The 21678-nt window shown below is 54.3% G+C and overlaps 2 protein-coding genes across 2 annotated transcripts; one reads left to right on the forward strand and one right to left on the reverse strand.

The window, feature by feature from the left end:
* Nucleotides 1-7743: 7743 nt before the first annotated feature.
* Nucleotides 7744-10134, forward strand: SYCN (syncollin). The gene is made up of 2 exons (XM_004441595.2): nt 7744-8059; nt 10100-10134. The coding sequence occupies exons 1-2, from the start codon at nt 7744-7746 to the stop codon at nt 10132-10134; spliced, it is 351 nt and encodes a 116-aa protein (XP_004441652.2).
* Nucleotides 10135-10344: 210 nt separating this feature from the next.
* On the reverse strand, nt 10345-14056 carry NCCRP1 (NCCRP1, F-box associated domain containing). Its single transcript, XM_004441508.3, has 6 exons — nt 13748-14056; nt 13126-13188; nt 12990-13041; nt 12323-12418; nt 11715-11853; nt 10345-11584 (listed from the first exon to the last, which is right to left on the reverse strand). Exons 1-6 carry the CDS (start codon nt 14034-14036, stop codon nt 11444-11446), a joined length of 780 nt encoding a protein of 259 aa, XP_004441565.1. The 5' UTR covers nt 14037-14056; the 3' UTR covers nt 10345-11443.
* Nucleotides 14057-21678: the final 7622 nt, after the last annotated feature.

Consider the following 21678-nt stretch of genomic DNA (forward strand, 5'->3'; position numbering starts at 1 on the left):
CATCGTGTGCCTGCCTGTAGCTAAGGTGACAGCAGGGTGAAGACAGAGTATCGCGGCATTTCTGGGAAGGGATCTTAAAGGGTGAGGCATTCCCTTCTTCTTCCCTTACTCCTTCCCATTCTCCACCTGTTGTCCGAGATGTGGATGTGAAGGAGGGAGCTCAAGCAACCACCTTGGACCATGAAGAGGAAGCCACATATGGATGATGGGGCAACAATATAAAAAGAGCTTGGGCCTTGACATTGGAGCCCCAAACAGCTTGAGTAGCCACCTTTCTTCATATAAGAGAGAAGAATACTTCTCATTTGTAAAAGCAAATGTTAATTTCTGGTAGACAGAATAATGGCCTCCGAAAGATGTCCATGTCCTAATCCCCAGTCCCCGGGGATATGTTATGTCACGTGTCAAGAGGAAGTTAAGGTTGCAGATGGAATAAAGGCTGCTAGTCAGCTGACCTTAAAATAAGGAAATTATCCTGGGTTATCTGGGTGAGTCCAATGTAATCACTAAGATCTTTTAAAGTGGAAGAGGGAGCAGAAGAGGAGGCCAGAGTCAGAGAGAGAGTTGAAGATGCTGTGTTGCTGGCTTTGAAGAAGAAAGGGGCCATGGGCCAAGGAATGCAAACAGCCTCTAGAAACTAGAAAATTCCAGGAAATGGGTTCTCCCCTAGAGCCTCCAGAAGCAATGCAGCCCTGCTGGCACCTTGATTTTAGTCCACTGAGACCCATTTTGGATTTCTGATCTCCAGAGCTGTCAGATAAGAAATCTGTGTTGTTTTATTTATTTATTTTTCGGGGGTGGGGGGGGTGGGGATTGGCCCAGCACTAACATCTGTTGCCAATCTTCTTCTTTTTCTTCTTCTTTTTTCTCCCAAAGCCCCAGTACATAGTTGTGTATCATAGTTGTAGAGTGGTAGCTCTTCTATATGGGACACTGCCTCAGCATGGCTCGATGAGCAGTGAGTAGGTCTGCACCCGGATCCTAGCCGGAGAACCCCGGGCCGCAGAAACAGAGTATGAGAACTTAACCACTACGCTGGCCCTATGTTGTTTTAAACCACTACGTTTGTAATCGTTTGTTATGGCAGCAATAGAAAACCAATGCATCATTGATCCAGGCTTCTTCCCCTGAATCTTTGTCTTTAAGGCCCCTGATTAATAATAATAATCAAAACCAACATCAACATTAATACTTAACATACTGAGCACTTCCCGTGTGCCTGACACAGTCTCAGCCTGCTGCTTTTATTGTCTTATGTAAGCCACACACAGTCCCACCACGGATGTGCAAAGCCTTAAATACAAATGTGAGAAAACAAAAAAGGCTGAAAATTCACCAGCTAAACATCTATCTCACATGTTAGGATGAGAACAGCACACACAATAAACTCAAAGAAAGCAGAATGGAAGAAAGAATAAAAACCAAATGCACAATAGAAACTAACGCTATTTATTATTATTAACGAAAGAAGATCAAATCAAAGAAAAAACAAATATACAATAGAGAAGGTCTAGAGAGCTAAATGTTGGTTACCATCAGTAAGTTGAAAAGACTAATAAAACTGTTGCCATTATATCTTTTTTTGTGTGTGTGAGGAAGATCAGCCCTGAGCTAACATCCACGCTAATCCTCCTCTTTTTGCTGAGGAAGACTGGCCCTGAGCTAACATCTATTGCCAATCCTCCTCCTTTTCTTTCCCCAAAGCCCCAGTAGATAGTTGTATGTCATAGCTGCACATCCTTCTATCCTTCTAGTTGCTGTATGTGGGACGTGGCTTCAGCATGGCCGGAGAAGCGGTGCGTCGGTGGGCGCCCGGGATCCAAACCCGGGCCGCCAGCAGCGGAGCACGCACTTAAGGGCTAAGCCACGGGGCAGCCCGCAATTATATCTTAAAACTGATTTTTTTTTTTTTTTTTGGTGAGGAGATCAGCCCTGTGCTAACATCTGCCAATCCTCTTCATTTTTGCTGAGGAAGACTGGCCCTGGGCTAACATCCGTGCCCATCTTCCTCCACTTTATATGGGACTCCGCCACAGCATGGCCTGCCAAGCAGGGCGTCAGTGCGCGCGTGGGATCGGAACCAGTGAACCCCGGGCCGCTGCAGCGGAGCGCACGCACTTAACCGCTTGCGCCACTGGGCCGGCCCCCAAAACTGATTTTTTAAAAAGAGAGAATGTACCAATGACAACATAAGCAATAAGAGAGGAGATGTCTCTTAGAAGCCTCAGAGCGGTAACTAGCTTTTATGTGTATTATCCCCACTTCACAGAGGAGGAAGCTGAAATTGACAGAGGTTGAGTAACTTGCCCAAGTTCACGCAGCATGTAAGTGGCAGAGTCGGGATTTGAACCAGGGGTCCAGCCCGCCAGAGCCAGCGTGATGAACCTCTGTGCTATGGCGCCACCTTGCGGGTGCTTCCAGCCTCCCCTAACCCGCTCGGCGGCCAGCGAAACCCGGCCGCCTCCGCCGGCTCAGTTTAGGGTTTCCACCGTCCCCGCCGCAGGCACACCTGGGTGACAGCTGTTCCAACCACTAGGAGTTTCACACTCAGCTTCCTCCACAGGCTTCTCTCTGAAATTTCACTGGAGTTTCTCTTTCCGTCTCAACCACTCCCCTGCTGTGCCCCCTGGCCCTGCTCACGTCTGAATTCCTGCCACGCCCTGCTGGTGGCAGGTTCCCTACTGAGAGCTGCATTCTTGCTGTATTCCTGGCGGCACCTGGGAGCTTGTAGGAAAAGCAGAACCTAAATCTTACCCCAGACCTGCTGAATAGGGATCTGGATCTTAACAAGACCCTCCCTGCCCCACCCCCAAGAGATCTTGGGCACAGTGAAGTTGAAGGCCCCCTAGACCACAAGGGGCCTGTGGGACCCAGGGAGCTTCGAGACAAGGGCCTCACCTGGGGCAGGTGTATCTGAGAAACCCGTCTTCAGCCATGACCCGAAGCTAGGTGATGACTAATCTTCGGTCTCTGTTGGAGAAAATTCAGGTTCATTCCGGGCATTGGGGTTCTAGGTACTGTCTTCTGAGACCACCTGGGACCTGAAGAGATGTCCCTTTTTCTTTTGCTCATGAATTTTTTTTAATCACGAAAACTATATGAAATAAGCTTTACAGGCGCTGAGCAAATTGAGGTATCAATACAGAAAATTCTAGATGCCATAAACATCCAGTGCCATATGAAGCCTTAGAAGACCACAGTCTTAACCAAGTGGTTCTCAACCCCAGTGTGCATCAGAATCACTAGGAGAGCGAGTTAAAACTCAGATTGTCGGCCCCACCCCTGGAATTTTTGATTCATAGAATGGCGGTGGGGCTGAGAATTGGCATTTCTAGTAAGTTCCCAGAGGATGCTGATGCTGTTGGTCCAGGGACCACACTTTGTGAACCACCGTTTCCAAACCACAGTTATTCCTGCTTTGGACGGTCATATGAGCCCTTAAGAATTATATAGAAATAATCCCATCCAGTAATTTATCTTCGCAGAGGTATAATGAGTTCTGATGATCCAGTGTGAACTTAAATGCTGATCTGAATATTTTCTCATATTATGCAACAGATTTAGCATTTTCACTTAAATTATGTGCCACCTATACCATCGTCTGTGTTCAGGTACTGCCTTGAGACAAATACTCTCTTTTTTCTTCTAGTGTCAATTTCATATGTATACCAATCTCCTTTTTTATGGTCTGGTGAAAAATGTCGAATCAAGGTTGTGAGATCTGAAAGGAGGATTTGTTTCTTACTCTATGAATCAAAATATATCAGTGGATAGTTAAAAAAAAACACCCTTGCTATTCTTCCCACTGCATTCCCAGAGTCCTTTGCAATGCCCTGTTATAACTCTTCTCACATTGTGTTTGAATTATTGATTTCCCATCCAATTTTCTCAAGGGCTTGTGGCTTCCTCAAGGGCAAGACATACTTCCATTTGAAGAAACAAAATAGGTAGTAAGGAGATGTTTATTTTCTTGCTGCTTGTCCAGTTTGTGTTAATAAACAGTAAGGAAGTTGTTTCTGGGTGAAGATGCCTGTGGATGCTCATGTGGGCATGTCAGATATGTGTATAAGGTTTTGCAGATTTTTTTTTCTTTTTCGTTTTTTTTGGTGAGGAATATTAGCCTTGAGCTAACACCTGTTGCCAATCCTCCTCTTTTTGCTGAGGAAGATTGGCCCTTGGCTAACATCCGTGCCCATCTTCCTCCACTTTATATGTGGGACGCTGCCACAGCATGGCGTGATAAACAGTTTGTTGGTCCAGGCCCAGGAAGCGAACCTGCGAACCTAGGCCACTGAAGCGAAACTTGCAAATTTAACTGCTACAACATCGGGCCAGCCCCTAGGGTTTTGCACTTTTGAGATTTCCTGGGGTGTAGGGTGGGCGTGGTTGAGGGCTGGGGGCTTGTGGGTGGTGGGGGGGTGTGATTCTGTTGGGGGGGCATTGTCTGGGATTGTGTATCAAGCATGTTTCTACACTCAATGAGTGCAGTTCTCTAGAATTCACCAATGAGAATCAGTGGCCTTCAGTGGCTGACTGTGAAGACGTGTCCCTACCCCTGCCCGTGTGTGTCCCTGGGTTGCGATGCTGTGCCCACGCCCTGGGTCTCCGTGGGTTGTCTTTGACGCTGGCTGTGTGGGTCCTGTGTTCTGTCTGCGGGTCTGCCTCCCTCTTAGAGTCTCCTCGCTCTCCCACGTTGCCATCCGGGTCTGAAGCTCAGGGCCCTCCTGGCTGAGTGGGGCTGTAGGCGACTGTGCCCATCTGTGCCACACTTCCCTGGCTCCGTTCCTGAGTCCAGGGCCCTGGCGGAGCTGGGAGGGGGGGGCTCTGGGAGGTCAAGTTAGCGGCTGGAGATTAGATTTCATGGGATAATGAGAGGAGAGGAGGGAGAAGATCCAGCGCTGGTCTGGGGCAGGGCCAGGCCAGGGTCCAGGGTCTCAGAGTGATGATAAGAACAGTCATAATAGCTCCCGTTTATGGGGCACCTACCACGTGCAGCCACTGTGCTTGGAGCTATATAGATTTATATTTACACTATTGTATTTATTCAATATTATATATTAAGTATTTATATTATATTTATAAATAACAATTGTGTGAATTATTCCTAAGGTTTATGAATAATACTTTATTATATTTGTTATAAACTATTAGTAATTTTTTTATTATCATTTTCTATTATCCCACTGAAAGTAGGAGGAAACTGAAGCTCAGAGGTGAGTTCACTTGCCCAAGGTCACTCAGCAGGGGGACAGAGTCAAAATTTGAACCCACTTCCAACTGTTTCCAGCCTTTGGCTCTTAACCACTGCATCCCTCTGTCCAAGGGGTAAGACAGCATCAGTGGGGGGGCCAGTAGAGCATAGGGTTAGCTGAGCAGCTGTGGATAAGAGCAAGTTGTTGGTGTTGTGTTATGCTGGTTTACGTTTATTGCGGCCTTACTAGGTGCAGGCGCCATGCCCAGGGCTTTCATAATAACAATGACGGCAAATGCTCTACAGCACCGAGCAAGGGCCCTACTGTGTGGGCTGTTAGTGAAGCCGGTACCTGAGGGTTACTGTAAATATTCAGTAAGAACATGATTACCCTTCAACCTTGTTCCCAACACAGACACAGATGAAAAGAAGTTAATCTTGTTAATTTGCTGTTTTCTCGTTTAACCTGAGGGATAACTCAAGGTCACAAGGATTTATGAGCTTGTTTTGCAGAAGAAAAAAGAATGCCTGTAAGGAAGTTACGACCAGATAACCAGCCCCCAGCTGCCCTTGACGCCCAGAAGTCTGACTGCCCTGGGGCTTATCTGGAGTGAAAGAAACATGGACTTCCCCTTTTCTTTCTCCAAAATCCCTCCTGCCAAGCCCTTTAGCTCTATAAAGACACCCTCCTCTGGCTTTTTTCACTTGTTAAGGTGGATTTCAAAGAACGTATCCTCCCGCCTTCTCCTTTTGGCCAATTGGAATAAAACTTTCTCCCTCTCCAAGCACCATTGACTCAGGGATTGGCTCACTTCACATGGGCACGTGAATTTGAGATTAAGAGGTTCGGTACCACCATGTGCCTTCATTCATTTACTCCTCACACCAGCATTCTGAGGTGGATACCGTCATTGTTTCTGTGAGGCCCTGAGGTGAACTCATGGCAAAGGCTCATGAGGAAGCTGGGATTTGGCACCAGTCGGCCTGGCTCCTAGGCTGTTCCTTTAATCCCTGCACTTTCTTTTTTTTTTTTTTTTTATAATTTTATTTATTTATTTATTTTCCCCCCAAAGCCCCAGTAGATAGTTGTATGTCATAGCTGCACATCCTTCTAGTTGCTGTATGTGGGACACGGCCTCAGCATGGCCAGAGAAGCGGTGCGTCGGTGCGCGCCGGGTATCCGAACCCAGGCCGCCAGCAGCGGAGCGCACGCACTTAACCGCTAAGCCACAGGGCCGGCCCCCTGCACTTTCTATTATCCCTTGTAATCTCCACCACAACACTTAGTGTAGGAAGAAATACCACCCATTTTACAGATGAGGAAACTGAGGCCTAGACTTGGACTCACCCACAGAGCCACAGACTTGAACCATTGTCTGTCTGATCAGCTCATCCACACTCTTGACCCTGTTCTCTTCTGGCAGGAGGCCAGAGATTCCAAAGAACCTGTGAAGGGCCTTGGCCAGGCTCCCAGGTGCCCGGGGCCCTGTCCTCCCCTGAAGTCCCCGTTCCCTCCCCTTCCTGTGCTGCTCCTTAATTTTTCCCTTGACGTGTGTCATTTCTGCTTGGTGATCGGTGAGCACTCATTGTATATTACAAGAATTTCCTATTTTTCCCCAGGTTAGGTTTTTGTTTATGTGTTTGTTGCTATACAAAAGGTTTAAGTTTTATACAGTTCAACAGGTTTTATACAGGTCCTCTGTTTATTTCATAGATTCAAAATTTCCAACCTTGGTTAAGAAAATCTGGCTCCTGGGGAGTGGGAGTCTGGGGGGGCGTGGGGGCAGCCTCTTCTTCTCTCCCTCTCCCCCTCCCAGGCTTGTCCTTCTTGGAGTGGGGGGGGGGTTGTTTGATGTCTTCTTGTTAATTTGTAAGCACTCTTTATATATTATAGTTATTAACTCTATGCTGTTCCAAGTGTTGCAAAGTTTTCCCCAAGCCTTTTGTACATTGCCTTGCAACATTTTTTAAGTATTAAGCAAATATGTTTATCTCATGTTTCCCAGATTCTGGGTTTCCAACCCTGGTTAGGAAGATCTCCCACTCCTCAGGGGGCATGGGGGAGGGGAGCTCTCTCCCCATCTCCTCCCCGCCTCTCCCTTTCCCTCCAGGGCCCCTTTCTCCTTATCTCCAGCTTCTACTTTCGCAAGGTCCTGCCTCTAGGCAAGGGGACCCGCCCAGCCTGGAGGTGCAGCCCCCCTCTATCCTATAAGCCTCTGCTTATTTGGAATTGGGGTTCCACTCCTTGCCAATTTTTAAGCATTCTTCCTACCTATAGCTATTAGCCCTATGCCATCCTCTGTATTGCAAGCGACTGGTCCTCGAGTCTTGTAATTGGCTTTCTTTATAATGCTGTTTGCCACATAAAATCTTAAGGTAAATTTTATACAAATATGTCCATCTTGTATTCATCCTTGTGGGTTTCCTTGGTTAGGAAGGTCTCCCTGCTCCTGGGGGAGGGGGCGCCCTCCCCTTTCCTCGTATCTCGCAGCTTCTCGGTTCCCACGGGTCAGGCGCGTAAGAGCGCGGGGGCGCGGCCCCGCAGTGTCGCCATGTCCCCGCTGTGCCCGCTGCTGCTGGCCCTGGTCCTGGCGGCCGTCTCCGGCGTCCGAGGCGCCTGCCCGGTGCCCGGCGACCTCAAGAGCGCAGACGAGCCGCGCGCGTGCGCCAGCCTCTACGACGAGAGCGACCCCGGCTACGAGCACTGCTGCGCGGGCGCCCACCTGCCCTTCCTGCCCTCCGGCTGGGCGAACACGGCCTCCTCGCCTGTGGCGGCCCAGCGCCGCGAGCTCACCCCGTGGTCCCAACGCCGCACGGCCGGCAAGACGCGCGAGGTCTCCGCCGACGCCTACCCGCGCCTGGAGGACCGCCCGGCTCCTCGGCCACTGGTCCGGCTCCATCTCCGCGCTCTGCGGCAGGGGCCCGCCCGCCCGGCCGCGCGCCAGGCTGCAGCTCCGGACCCAGCACCCAGGCCTCAGGGCTTGTCCAGACCCCTGAGTCCCTGACCCAAATTGGGAGTCCTGGTTAGTCCTGGAGGTCCCCCTTCTCCTCGCCCGCACCCCCTCCCCCAAGTCCGTGCTCCTTGGATCTCTCAGACCCAAATCTGGGATTCCCACGCTCAGAAGCTGACCCAACCCCCCAGCCTCCATTCTGGGAACACCCTCCGGAACCCTCCTGAACCCCACACCTGCCTACCCACCCACAGCTGCACTTCCCAAGGAGGGCCCACCAACTCTGGAGTGGCCAAACCTAGCTTGGGGATGGGGAGACATAAACCCCCTCCCCTTGGAGCCCCCAGAACCTAAGGCGGTCCTTCCAGCCTTCCCCCTCCCCCGACCACCCCAGATTATCAGATCCCAGTGCTCCCATACTCATCTTGGGATCTTCCAGACTCTAAATCGGACCCAGATCTTAAGACCCCAGACCCAGTTCTAGGAACAGCCTATCTAGCTCTCATGCTCCCCACCCACCTAGACCCTCTGGATCAGCCTCAGCCCGGGGAAACCAGTCTCAGAGCCCTTGTTAAGATTCTGGAGCCCCCAGGGGACGCCCCGTGGCATAGTGGTTAAGTGCGTGGGCTCCGCTGCTGGCAGCCCAGCCAGGGTTCGGACCCCGGGCACGCACCGATGCACCGCTTGTCAGGCCATGCTGTGATGGTGTCCCATATAAAAAGTGGAGGAAGATGGGCACGGATGTTAGCCCAGGGCCAGTCTTCCTCAACAAAAAGAGGAGGATTGGCATGGATGTTAGCTCAGGGCTGGTGTTCCTCACAAAAAAAAAAAAAAAAAAAAAAAAAAAAAAAAAAAAGGTTCTGGAGCCCCAGACCCAACTTTGGAGGCCCCTGAGCCCACCCTGCACTCACGGATCCGCTCACAGACCCTGGGACCCTAGATCTAGCCTTAGTGCCCTCCAAAACCACCCCCTCCCCAGCTCTCTTTCCGAAGAGCACCAAGAGTCCCCAGCCCCAAACTCCTGGGCCAGGATACCCAGCTCCTGAACTTGGAGTGCAGCCCCCGCCCCCAACCCCTCTCAGGCTTCTAGAACCCTCCACACCCTGGATCTCTGAGTCCTGGCACCCCCTGGTGATCAGTTTTGATTCTGTTGCAGGTGCTACTGATGCCCTGGAGGGGCCTCATCTCCACCCCCCAACAGCCTGCTGAGCCCCTCCCCCAGCTCTGTCCCTGGGGTCTGCTCCAGGCCCCAAGACCCAGGAGGAGGGAGCTTCCTGCCCACTCCCCACCCTGCCTTCCCTGCAATACAGCCCTTGTGAAGTTGTCCCTGTCTGCCATCTGCTTGTGCCTGGGACCCAAGCCCACCCAGAACCCTGGCGGGATGGGGGAGACGGCAGGGTGGTCAGGCCTGGGTCAGCCCCTACCTGGGACAATGCTGGGGATGGGGACACACCCATGGATCCTGACGTGGATTTAGGTGTGCACAAAGACACACACCCGCAGGACATGTGTGTGACACACAGTGCTACCAATGGCTGATGGTCAAACATTGAAATGCTCCCCATACTTTTGGGCAGAGAGCCCTTCCCTGAATATCCCCAGCTGTCCTGGCTTCCAGGGACCTCAGGACACCCTCAGGAATCATGTGTGGGACCATAGGAGGCCTTCAAGGACTGGTCCCAGGGTCTGTGTGGGATCTGGCCAGAGCTCAGGACTTAAGGGTCGTTAAATACTTTCATTCCCCTTCCCCCAACACATGAGGACACTTTAGCTCAAATTTGCATATTTCTGCAAATTCAAATTTGCATTCTGTCCCCCCACCCCCAGGGAGGAGAGCCCTTGATGGATACCTGGGTTTGGGAGTTCTGGAGGAAGAAGAGAAGAAAAATGAGAAGTCTCAGGGGGAGGAGGTATGGGGTCAGCTCGGGGGGCAGGGGATGACAACTCGGGGTTGCAGGGAGGAGGGGAATTTGGGGAGACTCTAAGAGTTAAGAGATATGGGAGAAGAGGTAAGTAGAGATGCTAAGAGGCCATAAGTTGGAGACATGTGAAGAGATCAGAGGTCAAGGGAGGTGCAAAAGTTTGGGGGGTTGTGAGGTGCCAGAGAAGCAAGGATTAGGGGATGTGTGAGTGGGATATGAACTGAGTGGTGTTCTAAGGAGCAAATGGCAGGGAACTACTCAGCACCCTTGGGCACGTGTATGTATTCATTCAATCAACAAACATTTATTGAGCACTTACTATCTGTCAAACACTGACTCAAGAATAAGTGGCCTCTGCCCTCAGAGAACTCGGAGAGTGCAGGGGAAATGCCAAACAGTCAGACACTCAAGGATGTGGGAAGGTGTCAAATGTGGGTATGTGGGGAGAAGCCAAGGGCCAGGCAGGAGTGAGGGGCCTAGGAGGTGGTAAGTGGTTAAGAGAAGCTGAGGGGTCATGAAGGCATTAAGCAGCAGGGAGGTGCTAAGGGAACATGGTGGAGCTAAAGGGCCTAGGAGGTGCTAAGGGTTAGGGATTTCTAAGGATCAGGGAGGTGCTATGGGGTCAGAGATATGCTAAGAGGTCAGAAGTGATCAGGGAACAAGGAGGTGCTAAGGGGTCAGGGAGGGGCTAAGGACAGAGATGCTAAGGGGCCATGGATGTGCTAAGGGTCAGGGAGGTGCTAAGGGGTCAGGGATGTGCTAAGGACCAGGGAAGTGCTAAGGGTCATGGAGGTGCTAAGAGTCAGGGAGGTGCTAAGGACAGAGATGCTAAGGGGTCAGGGATGTGCTAAGGGTCAGTGAGGTGCTAAGGGCCGGGGAAATGCTAAGGGCCAGTGAGGTGCTAAGGGCCAGGGAAGTGCTAAGGGTTAGGGAGGTGCTAAGGGTCAGGGAGGTGCTAAGGACAGAGATGCTAAGGGGTCATGGATGTGCTAAGGGTCAGTGAGGTGCTAAGGGCCGGGGAAATGCTAAGGGCCAGTGAGGTGCTAAGGGCCAGGGAAGTGCTAAGGGTTAGGGAGGTGCTAAGGGTCAGGGAGGTGCTAAGGACAGAGATCTAAGGGGTCATGGATGTGCTAAGGGCCAGTGAGGTGCTAAGGGCTGGGGAAGTGCTAAGGGTCAGGGAGGTCCTAAGGGTCAGGGAGGTGCTAAGGGTCAGGGAAGTGCTAAGGGTCAGGGAAGTGCTAAGGACAGAGATGCTAAGGGGTCAGGGAAGTGCTAAGGGCCAGTGAGGTGCTAAGGGTCAGGGAGGTGCTAAGGGTCAGGGAGGTGTCAAGGGGTGGGCAGATGAGACAAGGGGTCAGAACAGGCCCGGCGTCAGCCAGTCACTCCTTGAGCTGCACAGACACAGAGGAGTCGGTCACCCTGGTCCGCCGCAGCCCGCCAGGCTCCATCCGGTTCTTGGTCTTGTGCAAGAAGTGGACGAAGCGCACGCCGGGGCCGTACTGGCGGAATACGTGGGACACCTGGGGCAGCAGCGGGTTAGGAAGAAGTGATTATTAGGGACCCATGAACCCGGCTCTCCTCCCTTCTCCCTGTGAGGTCTCAAGACATGAATACCCATCTGGGGCCGGGGGACGGAGCAGCAAGTCTCACCTGGACCCAGCGGCCAGGGGGGCCCCTCCCAGAGGTCCGGGGGGCCACGTGGTGCTGCGCGATGACCGTGCGGCGGTCAGCTGCCAGCAGCCAGACGTGCAGCTCATAGACACACACGTCCAGCCGGCTGTCCTCGTACCTGGGGTGGGAGGGGTCCAGGCCTTCAGCTGCCACTGCAGCCCCAACATCCCGGCTCCCATCGCCATTCAACACACACTGGCACCCATTCTGTGTGCCTGGGCTGGGTGGTGCTGGCAGCACAGTAGTGACTGAGACAGCCCTGTGCCCTTCCCTCATGGGACTCATAGTCCGGGGGGGGGGGGCAGACCCGTCAGCAGGCGGTGACGACCGGGAATGGTCAGGGCGGGGATGGGGGAAGTCCAGGGCACTGGAGCATCATGCATCTGACCTAGCTGGGGGGCAGTCAGGGAAAGCCTCCTGGTGGAGCCATGTGTAACTGACCCCTGAAGGATGCGGAAGGACGCGTCTGGAGAACAGAGGGCGGCAGGCAGCCAAGGAGGAAGGAACAGCCTTGGGCCTGGCAGATTTCAAAAACTAAGAGACTCAGAGAGAAGGGGGCGGAGAGCGGGCAGGGCAGAGGCACGTACCAGTCCATGACGGTGATGTCTGGCTGCTCGTCATCAAGCAGCTCCTCCCACAGGCCCTGGGCCAGGAGATCCACACACTGCTGCTTCACCGTCCAGCTGGGAGAGAGGGGAGGTGGGCTCTGGGACCTGGGGGACTCTTGGGCGTCTCCCAGGTCGGCCTGACCCCAGGGAGCAGGAAACCCCATCACAGCACTCACTCAGCCCCTTACAGTCTCAGCGCCCATGGGCTCCTCTGAGGGAGATGCTTTCTGAACCTCGTGTTGCAGATGAGGAAACTAAGGCTCAAGCAGGGAAGGGACTTGCCCAAGGTCGAGCAGCAGAGACGTGGCAAAGCTGGGATTCCAATCTGAGTCCCTGAGTTATGCCATCTCGCCCGCCGTGCAGAAGCAGGGCCAGGTTTAATGGAGGATAGATGGCGGCCTGGGTGACCTGCCCCTCCCAGGGAAAGAGGTTGAGAATAGGAACAATATTGGCTCCTATTTATTGAACACCTACTATGTGCAAGCCAGACCTAGCCAGACCCTATGCCTTGTGTTGTACGAGCATTCTCTCCTATGACTAACCCTGTTGACAGAGCAGGAGACCGAGGCCCAGAGAGGCCAAGACAGTTTCTCCAGGTCACACAGCGGGGAATCAAATGCCGGCCACACGGGTCCCGGGCACTCACCTAAGGTTCTGCTGGAGCCGCTCAGTCCTGATGGACCACCCGCGGAAGTTGCCTAGCCGGTGGAGGAGCAAAGAGTTAGAGCCTGCCCCTTCTCCAGGCCCACCCCCTTCCTCCGGGACAACCACCAAGAGTTTACCCAGAGTCTCCAGGGGCTGCTGGGTGGGACCAGTAGAGGGTGCTGGTTCATAAATGTTGATGCCTGGAATTGAGCAGGTAAAGGGAGCCTCAGGCTGGCGGAAGCTGCCCCCTTCCGCATACTCCCCCTCCCTACCCGCCCGGGCTCCAGCGGAAGGGCCAGGCCGGACCAGCCTAGCAGGGACGAGTCAGTCGGGGTCGGGGAGAGCCCTGAGAATGTCCTGGGGGAGGGGGACAACGGCAGAGGGGGAGGGCGTTGTGGTGACACCGAGACAGAGGGACAAAGAGAGGCACCAAGAGAAAAAGACACAGATTATAGGCAGAGGGAGAGAGAGAGACTGAGACACAGGGTGACAAAGAGACACAGGGAGAGAGAGGCACACATGACATAGAAAGAGACAGAGAGAGAGATGGAGATGCAGGTGGGACAAAGAGATGCAAGGAGACACACAGAAGCACAAAACAGAGGAAGAGACAGAGAAGGATGGAGAGAAAGAGGGACAAAGAGACAGAGATATAGAAACAAGGTAGGGAGACAAGGAAACAGACGGAAAGAAGAAGAGACAGACGGTCTGAGTGATGGACTCTGGGAAGAAGACGGAGACCGGGCGGCCTCCAGGCACCTTCGGGGTTGGGCGAGCGCAGCAGGTTGCGGTAGAGCGGCCGCCGCAGGAAGAGCAGCTTCCAGGTGAGGCGCGGGGGCAGCTCCAGTCTCCCGCCCAGCGACCCCCACTCCTGCAGCAGCAGCTGCCGGGCGAACGCCTCGGTCGGCGGCTCGGCCGGGGGAAGCCCGGGGGCCGCGGGCGACGGCGGCGACGGCGGTGGGGGCGGCGACGGGGGCTCCTGGGGGCTCGCGGGCTCCTCGGCCTCCATCCCGCCCCCGAGCGCGTGTGCGTCCCGCACCTCCTCCATCCCCCGGGTCTGGGCGACTGTCCCGGCTCCTCCGCGGGGCCCGGGGTTACCTGGGGGCGGACGGGGCGGGGCGCTCCAGCCGGCAGTCAAGAGAGGGGTGTGTTGGGGGGAGGATCTGGGCTCCCAGGCCCTCCTCCCTCAGACCCGGGAGTCCGGGCCCGTCCCTCTCTCAGAAAGCAGGAGTCCAGGTCCCAAACCCTCCTCAGTTTCCCAAACCTCCTGCCCCAGTTTCCCCAGGGCCAGGCCGAGGACCCAGGGACCTCGGGAGGGGGTGTGACAGATGAGCTAATGCCAGGGCTCCGTGCTCTCTAATGAGGCCCATCCACCTCGTTAAGACCAACATGGCAGGATTAAGAGGTTGATTAGTGAAGACCCCCTCTGCAGCAGGGGCGGTGGGGGTAGGAGGGGGTCCCCCTCTGCTGCTTCCTCCTTTGCCCCCACCTGGGACACACCCTCGGGACCCTGACATTCCCTGTTCTGGAAACCAAGGTGGGCGGTGGAGGGCAGAGAGAGACCGGGAGCCGGAGATGGGGAGTCCCAGAGATGGGGGACCCCAGGGAGACACTGAGGTAGCAGCAGAGGGGGACACAAGAAGCCCACCTGGGTTTTCAGGGTGCCTGCACCCTTTCCTGGGGCTGGGGCAGGGACACAGGCTGCCGAGGCCGCCTCCCTCTGAGGTCACGGGGAGGTTGGAGTGAGGGACAGGGGCAGGAGGTCAGGGCGCGGAGGAAGTGTGGTGGCGGAGGAACCTGTAGGGCCACATCTCACAGCCGCCCAGGCAAGCATGGGCACAGAGTTCCACACGGATCACCAGGACCGACCGCCACGGTGAGGGCTTCTGCCTGCTGGGTGCTGTTCTGAGTGCTTCCGTGTTCATTTCATCCTCTAATGACGGTAAGGAGGCAGGTGTTACTGTTATTGGACTTTTCTAGGTAAAGGAAAGATAACAGCAAACGCATGTGGAGGCCTGGTCCCACCCCGCCCCAGATCACCCCGCATGCTTCCACGGGCGCTCCCTGGCCCGGATTCCTGCACGATGCTGACAGACACGTGCTCCCGACCATCCGAGCTGAGCTCACGCCCGAATGGTGATGCTCGTGTAGTTGAGGGCTGCTCATGTGCCTGGCATTGTTCTCAGTTCGTTAGTGGAGTAATTAATTCAATCGCCACGTCCGCCCTAGGAAATACATGCTATTGTTAAACCCATTTTGCAGATGAGGCACAGAGAGGTCTAGTAACTCCTCAAAGGTTGCACAGCTGGTATGTGGTGAGTTGGACATGCAGAGTCTCAGATGAGATACACAGAGACACAGACTCAGATCCCCCCAGGGAGAAACAGCAGCTCACATAGGAGCAGACAGGAGGTAATCATTACATTTATTGAGTGTCTTTAACGCATTGAACCCCACAGCAACCCCGGGAGGTGGGAACGGGTAATAGTACCTCCACTCACAGATCAGGGAGCTGAGGCAAGAGAGGGGGAGTGAGCTGATCTGGGAAAGCTGGGAATCAGCCAGGGGCCTGGGGCGCAGGGAGGGCCCATGTGAGGGGCAAACCAACTAATGCCCTGGGGAGCCACAGCCCCAAAGTGGAGACACTCCCCCGGCCGCCACAAGTGCAAACACCCACACCCATGTCTGGCCGCCTGCCCACCCGCCTCATTGGAGGAGGAGGTAAGAGTCAGTGGAGTCAGAGCTGTCCCCAGGTCAGCATCCAGGGCAGGGAGTGGCCCGGAGTCAGAGACCCAAAAGGAAGGGCAGGGAAGAGTCTATAGAGTGGAGATCAACACCCCTCCTCTGCCGCCCCCTGGCCTGCTGTGGTTTCCACTTCACACACACACACACACACACACACACACACACACACACACACACACACACGGCAGCAGCCAGAGGGGTCTTATGAAAGGCCAAACCCAAGCAGTCACTCCCCCACTTAAACCTGCCTTGGCTCCCCGGTGCCCTCAGGAGAGAAATCCCAGCTCTTTGGCCGGCACCCGAGGCCCTGGATTTCTGGTCCAGCCTCTGTGACCTGGGATCTCCCATCTCAGGGATTGTGCTCATGGAGTTCTTTCCCCGTGGAACGCCCTTCCTTCTCACCCACACCCCATACTCAGTGGCTCCCAAACTTTAGGGCACATCAGAGTCAACCAGGGAGTGTATTAAAAATGCCTATTTTCTGGAGTCTGATTCAGTCCTGCTGGGCCCCGGAATCTAAAATTTAAGAAGCGCCCCACCCCCACATTCCATACTGTGAGCAATGTTTTCCTAAATCTGAGGGGTCGGCGGCCACAAGGGAGGCCCTGCAAAGCCAGTGGCTTTCAACAAACGTTAGGTCTCAAACGTCCCCTCTCTCTGCCTTCCGAGCGGCAAAGTCCCCAGTGTGGGGACTCAACCTCCCAGAGGCTGTTTTCCAAACAGGCCAAGGCCTGGGTGACCGACACGGCCCCCTCCCCAAAAGCCATCTCCCATGTGTCCTGAAACGTTAAAAAGCATGAGCGATGGTGGGACCACTTTGGAAAACAATTAGACAATCTGTTATAAAACCGAATATGCTCTGACTCTACTGCCCAGCGAGCCCACGCCTGGGATTCAGCCATAGACAGGTGAGTGGATAACGCAGCCACCATGGAACACTCTTGATAAGAAAAAGGAATGAACTTTTGAAATATGCGACCACGTGGATGAAACTAAAAATCGCCACGCAGAGGGACGAAAAGCAGGCAAAAAGGAGCACAGACTGTGTGATTCCATTTGTATAAAATTCTGGAAAAGGCAACAGTAATCTAGAATCCAAGAGAGCAGGTGGGTGGCGGCCTGGGCTGGGGGATTGACTGCAAAGAGGCCTGGGAGCAGGCTTCCCAGGGTGAGGCGAAAGCCCCTGTGGGGCTTCCGGCCTTGTGGGGCGGGGGGATGGGCTTCAACAAGTCAACGAGTAACTAGTTAATTGACAAACAGCACTAAGTGCTTTGAAGGTGAAGAACAGGCCACAGGAGCAGGTGGGAAGCCTGTTTTAACTGCGGTGGTCAGGGAGGGCTTCTCAGAGGAGGTGACATTAGAGCAGAGACCTGAAGAAGGGGAAGGAGCGGGCTGTGCAAACAGCTGGGGGAGGAGCGTGTCCAGGCAGAGGGAACAGCAGGTGCAAAGGCCCTGAGGTGGGACTAAGCTTGGTGTGTTCAGAGAACAGCAGGGGGCCATTGTGGCTGGAAAGGAGGGAATAAAGGGGAGATGAGGTCAGAAGGACTGGGGCAGCTCTGTAGGATTAATCTACGTAATAAGTTCTAAGTGGAACTATGGGGAAGGTTTCAGCTGGGAAGCGACTAGATATAACTGACCTCCGGCTGAGTGGGGGAGGGCAGGGAAACAGCGAGGAGGGAGGTGAGGATGGACAGAACCGGGCTGGGACCATGGAGTGGCTGGCAGACGACAGACTCAGGACCTCTTCTGGAGACAGAGAGAAAGGGTGATTGGCCTCGAGCAATGGTTTGAGCAGCAGGCACAAAGTGGCACCATTTGCCAAGAGGCGAAGATGGTGGCCAGAACAGATTGGGGGGGAGGCACAGGAGATCAAGCATTCCATCGCAGACGTGCTGAGTGCTGGTCCTCCAGAGGGGCTGTGCCAGGGGGCGGCTGGATGTACGGGGCCGGAGTCCAGAGGGGTCAGGGCTGAGACGCAAATCTGAGAGGCATCCCCCCATCGACGGCTGAGAACTGAATGATATAATAACAACAACAATACTAGCAATTATGGAGCACCTACTGTGTGCCAGGCCCTGTTCCATGTGCTCTGTGCGTATTAACCAAACACACCTTCTAAGGTAGGTGTTATCATTAAACCTACTTTACAGAGGTGGAGACTGAGGCACAGAGATGGGAATTCACTTGCCCAAGGTCACACAGCCAGGAAGTGGCAGGGCTGGGATTTGACCCCCGGTGGGGTCTGCATCCGCAGGGAGGGTGGCCCAGGGTAGGGGCCATGCTATATCTGACTCGCAGGGGGATCCCTCTCACAGCCGTCCGACCATGGCTCTCCTCTCCTTAACACGCTTCCCGGCTCCCCAGAGGCCTCAGACCAGCTTCCAGTTTGCAGCCCAATTTTTAAGTGGTTGAATTGGCCCGATCCACCTCGACAGCGCCCCTGCCCCTCTCTTTATGTCCCAGCGGCTCCAAATTCCATTCCACAGAAGAGTCAGAGCTCTCAGGAAGAGGGTGGGATGAGGCTCATGCCAGGCGTGAGACGGGAAGCGGGTGGGCTCGGTCTTCTGTTGCAGGGGCAGTGGTGTGGGGCCTGCTGGTCTGTCTGCGCCACTAGACAGTGTGTTCGTTTCCTGTGGCTGCTGCAACCAATTGGCACCAACTGGGTGACTTACAACAACAGAAAGGTGTTCTCTCACGGTTCTGGAGGCCGCAAGCCCGGAGTCAAGCTGTCGGCAGGGCCACACTCCCCCCAGAGACTCGGGGAGAGGATCCTTCCTTGCCTCTCCCAGCTTCTGGTGGCTGCTGGGGATCCTTGGCTTGTGGCCGCCTCCCTCCAATCTCTGCCTCCTTCGCTCTCAAATTTCGCGCTGCCTCACTCTTATGAGGACACTTGTCATTGAATTTAGGGCCCACCCTGAGAATCCAGGACGATCTCCTCATGTCAAGGTCCTCAACCTAATTATATCTACAAAGGCCCTTTTTCCAAGTAAAGAAGCATGCACAGGTACTGGGGATCAAGGTGTGGACATATCTTTTTGGGGAACATCATTCAGCCCACAACTGAGGATCCTCCCTCAGAGGATGGGAGCAAATCTTGGGGAGGCAGCAGGGCCTGGCTCAGAGGTTCTCAGATTTGACTGTGTGTCAGAACCCTCTGAGGGCTCGCTAAATGCACACTGCCCCCTCCCCACTCCGCCCCGCTCCAGTTTCTGATTCAGCAGTTCTGGAAGGGGGAGGCGCCCAGGAGGTGACGCTGACGCTGCGGGTCTGGGCTCCCACATTAGGAACCACTGTCGTGGTGGTTAAGAGCATAAGGCTGCCTGAGCCCAACAGGCCCTACCCTTACCCTGCGTGTCCCTGGGCAAAGGACTGTCCTTCCCCAAGCCTTAGTTTCCCATCTATAAAACAGGGCTATATGGGGCCGGCCCGGTGGCATAGCGGTTAAGTTCATGTGTTCCGCTTCAGCGGCCTGGGGTTTGCTGGTTCAGATCCCGGGCATGGACCTACTCACTGCTCATCAGGCCATGCTGAGGTGGTGTCCCACATAGAAGAGCTACAGCTCTACAACTATGGTACACAGCTATGTACTGGGGCTTTGGGGAGAAAAAAGAAAAAAAGGAAGATTGGCAACAGATGTTAGTGCAGGGCCAATCTTCCTCAAAAAAAAAAAAAAAGCCTATCTCCTCCCCACGGTGCTGCCCGAGGTGGCCCACACTCTCCCCCTCACTCATGTTGTCCCATATTTTTGCTGGTCCTTGACCCTCCAACTTCCTTCCCACCTCAGGGCCTTTGCACATGCTGCCCCTTCTGCCTACACGCTTCCTCGGCTGACTTCCTTTCCATTCAAATGTCCCCTGTTTGTAACCCACACACCCTCTTGCTTTATTCTACCTGACAGTGTATCTTGGTGACTGTTCCCTATTGGTCCATATGAAGCAACCGGGGCCCTCCCCAGCCCAGGTCAATTTCCCACCCACTGCTATTCTCTGTCACCACACCCTGCTCTTTCTTTCTTGAACTCAGTGTGATTTGTAAATACCTCTGCCTATGTGGGTATGTTCACTTGGTCATGAAGCATGTCACCCCGTGAGAATGTCAGCCTCACCAGGGCAGGGGTGGGGCCGGTTTGTTTGTTCCCAGCTCAGGGCAGACACAGACTGGTTGCTGAGTTTGCTGAGCAGAGAGGGCAAGAAGGCTGTGGCCCTGGCCCGTGGCCACTCCGCCCGAGTCTAGCTCCCACCGCTTCCACTGCAAAACCAGTACCACCCCCCAGGAGCGTCAGTGCGTCCCAGGCCCAGGCCTGCTGGTAGAGAGAGACGTGGGGGTCCTGGAGGCCGGGCTCCTGGGGCTTGGAGCAGCAGCTCATGGGTTCTCCACTAGGGCTGCAGGGAAGGGGAAAGGCCAGCCAGGTCAGGTTGGGAGGGGGCTGGAGGTGGGAGGAAGGTGGGCCTGTTGGGTGCAGCCTCCCCCAGTATAAACCACAGGGGTGGGGGGTGCGGTGAGCCAGCTTCATCCTGCAGGGGGCGACAGAGAGGCAGGGATGAGTTGGAGAAGGAGGGAAATGAGCTGGGGCAGAGGGAGAGAGAGAGGGAGAGGAGGAAGAGGAGAGAGGGTGGTAGGGAGGGAGACAGAGATGTAGAGACAGACAGACAAAGAAAATGAGCCAGACAGAAAGAGGTAGAGAGGTATAGAGAGCCTGAAGCATAGAGACAGAGAGAGAGAGACTTACTGAGACTGGGCTGGGGTTGATCAGAGCCAGGGAAGGATCCAGAGGGTCAGAGAGACCCAGAAGGCATCACCTGGGGTAGAGGGCAGATGGGAGTCCCGTGGCTGGGGGGGAGGAGGCAAGGCAAATGCATTCCGGGTAAATTTGTCCTTTTGCCAAATATAAAGTATGTGCAAGATCTCTCCGATGGCATTGTTTAGACAGCAAACAACCACGAGCTTCCTGAATGCCATCACAGGGCCGTGTCAATAAATCATGGTTCCTATGCTCTGTGGAATACTACACAGCCATGAACAGGAGTGAGGTTGGTGTTTATGTACCAACCGGGAACAACCACCAAGATACAGCGTTAGGGAGAAAAAAGCAAGGCGTAGAAGGTTGCGTACATGATGCTAACATCTGTGCAAAGTAGGATGGAGATCTGCATATGCGTGTAGCTATTTCCTGGCACATGGGTACATTTCTGGAAGGAGATACAAGATCTTGTAGCAGTGGCTGCCTCCTGGGGGGTGGACCGAGAGGCTGGGAATGGGGAAGGAGGGCCATTGACTTTGCAATTTACCCCTTTGGAATCTTTTACGTTTTGTACCATGGGCTTGAGTTATCTATTCAAATACTAGATAAGATTAAACAGAGATGAGAAAGTCAGAGATAACAGTATAGGGAAGAGAGGGAGGGAGGCAGAAAGGGAGAGAGAGTTTAAGTGTTTAACCCAGCGGGCCCCAAGCTTCTGTAGATGCCTTTGGTCTTCCGGGAAAGGCTCTGAGCTGTCCCCACGTCCCCAAACCACAGGGCAGGGCCCTATCTGCTACCTCGTCTCATCTCCCATCCCAACACCTCTCAGCCCCAAGTCTTCTCCTGGAGGAACTCTCTCTTCCAGAGTCCCCTTTTGGGGGCCTGGCCCTCATGGAGTTGGCCGGCTGTCTCGGAAGACAGAGGTGGACGCTTCTCGGTTCAGACCTGTGGTCCCCCAGGGGCGTAGTGAAGGGGTCCCGCCCAATTCTTCAGTGGTTACCTGCGGAGACGCCCAGGCCAAGTGCCTGGGTTCAGACCCTGCCCCCACCACTTTCCTGCTGTGTGACCTCAGGCTGTGACTTTGTGTCACTCTTCCTCAGTCTTCCAGCTGTGAAATGGGACAAGGAAGGAGCTTCCTCAGAGGGCTGCTCTGAGGGTTGTGTTAATTTCTTAGAGCTGCTGTGACAGATTGCCACAGACTTGG

Source organism: Ceratotherium simum, chromosome 33 (genome assembly GCF_057802395.1).
Source record: "Ceratotherium simum simum isolate JZ-2026a chromosome 33, ASM5780239v1, whole genome shotgun sequence".
NCBI lineage: Eukaryota > Metazoa > Chordata > Mammalia > Perissodactyla > Rhinocerotidae > Ceratotherium > Ceratotherium simum.

Excerpts from the sequence above, each read along its gene's own strand:
- SYCN (XM_004441595.2), top strand. The coding sequence starts at position 7,744 with ATGTCCCCGCTGTGCCCGCTGCTGCTGGCCCTGGTCCTGGCGGCCGTC. Across the intron at positions 8,060-10,099 it reads CTACCCGCGCCTGGAGGACC|GGAGGAGGGGAATTTGGGGA; the intron begins GCCCGGCTCCTC and ends TCGGGGTTGCAG.
- NCCRP1 (XM_004441508.3), bottom strand. The coding sequence starts at position 14,036 with ATGGAGGAGGTGCGGGACGCACACGCGCTCGGGGGCGGGATGGAGGCC. Across the intron at positions 13,042-13,125 it reads GCAGCCCCTGGAGACTCTGG|GCAACTTCCGCGGGTGGTCC; the intron begins GTAAACTCTTGG and ends TCCACCGGCTAG. Across the intron at positions 11,854-12,322 it reads GACATCACCGTCATGGACTG|GTACGAGGACAGCCGGCTGG; the intron begins GTACGTGCCTCT and ends CTCCCACCCCAG.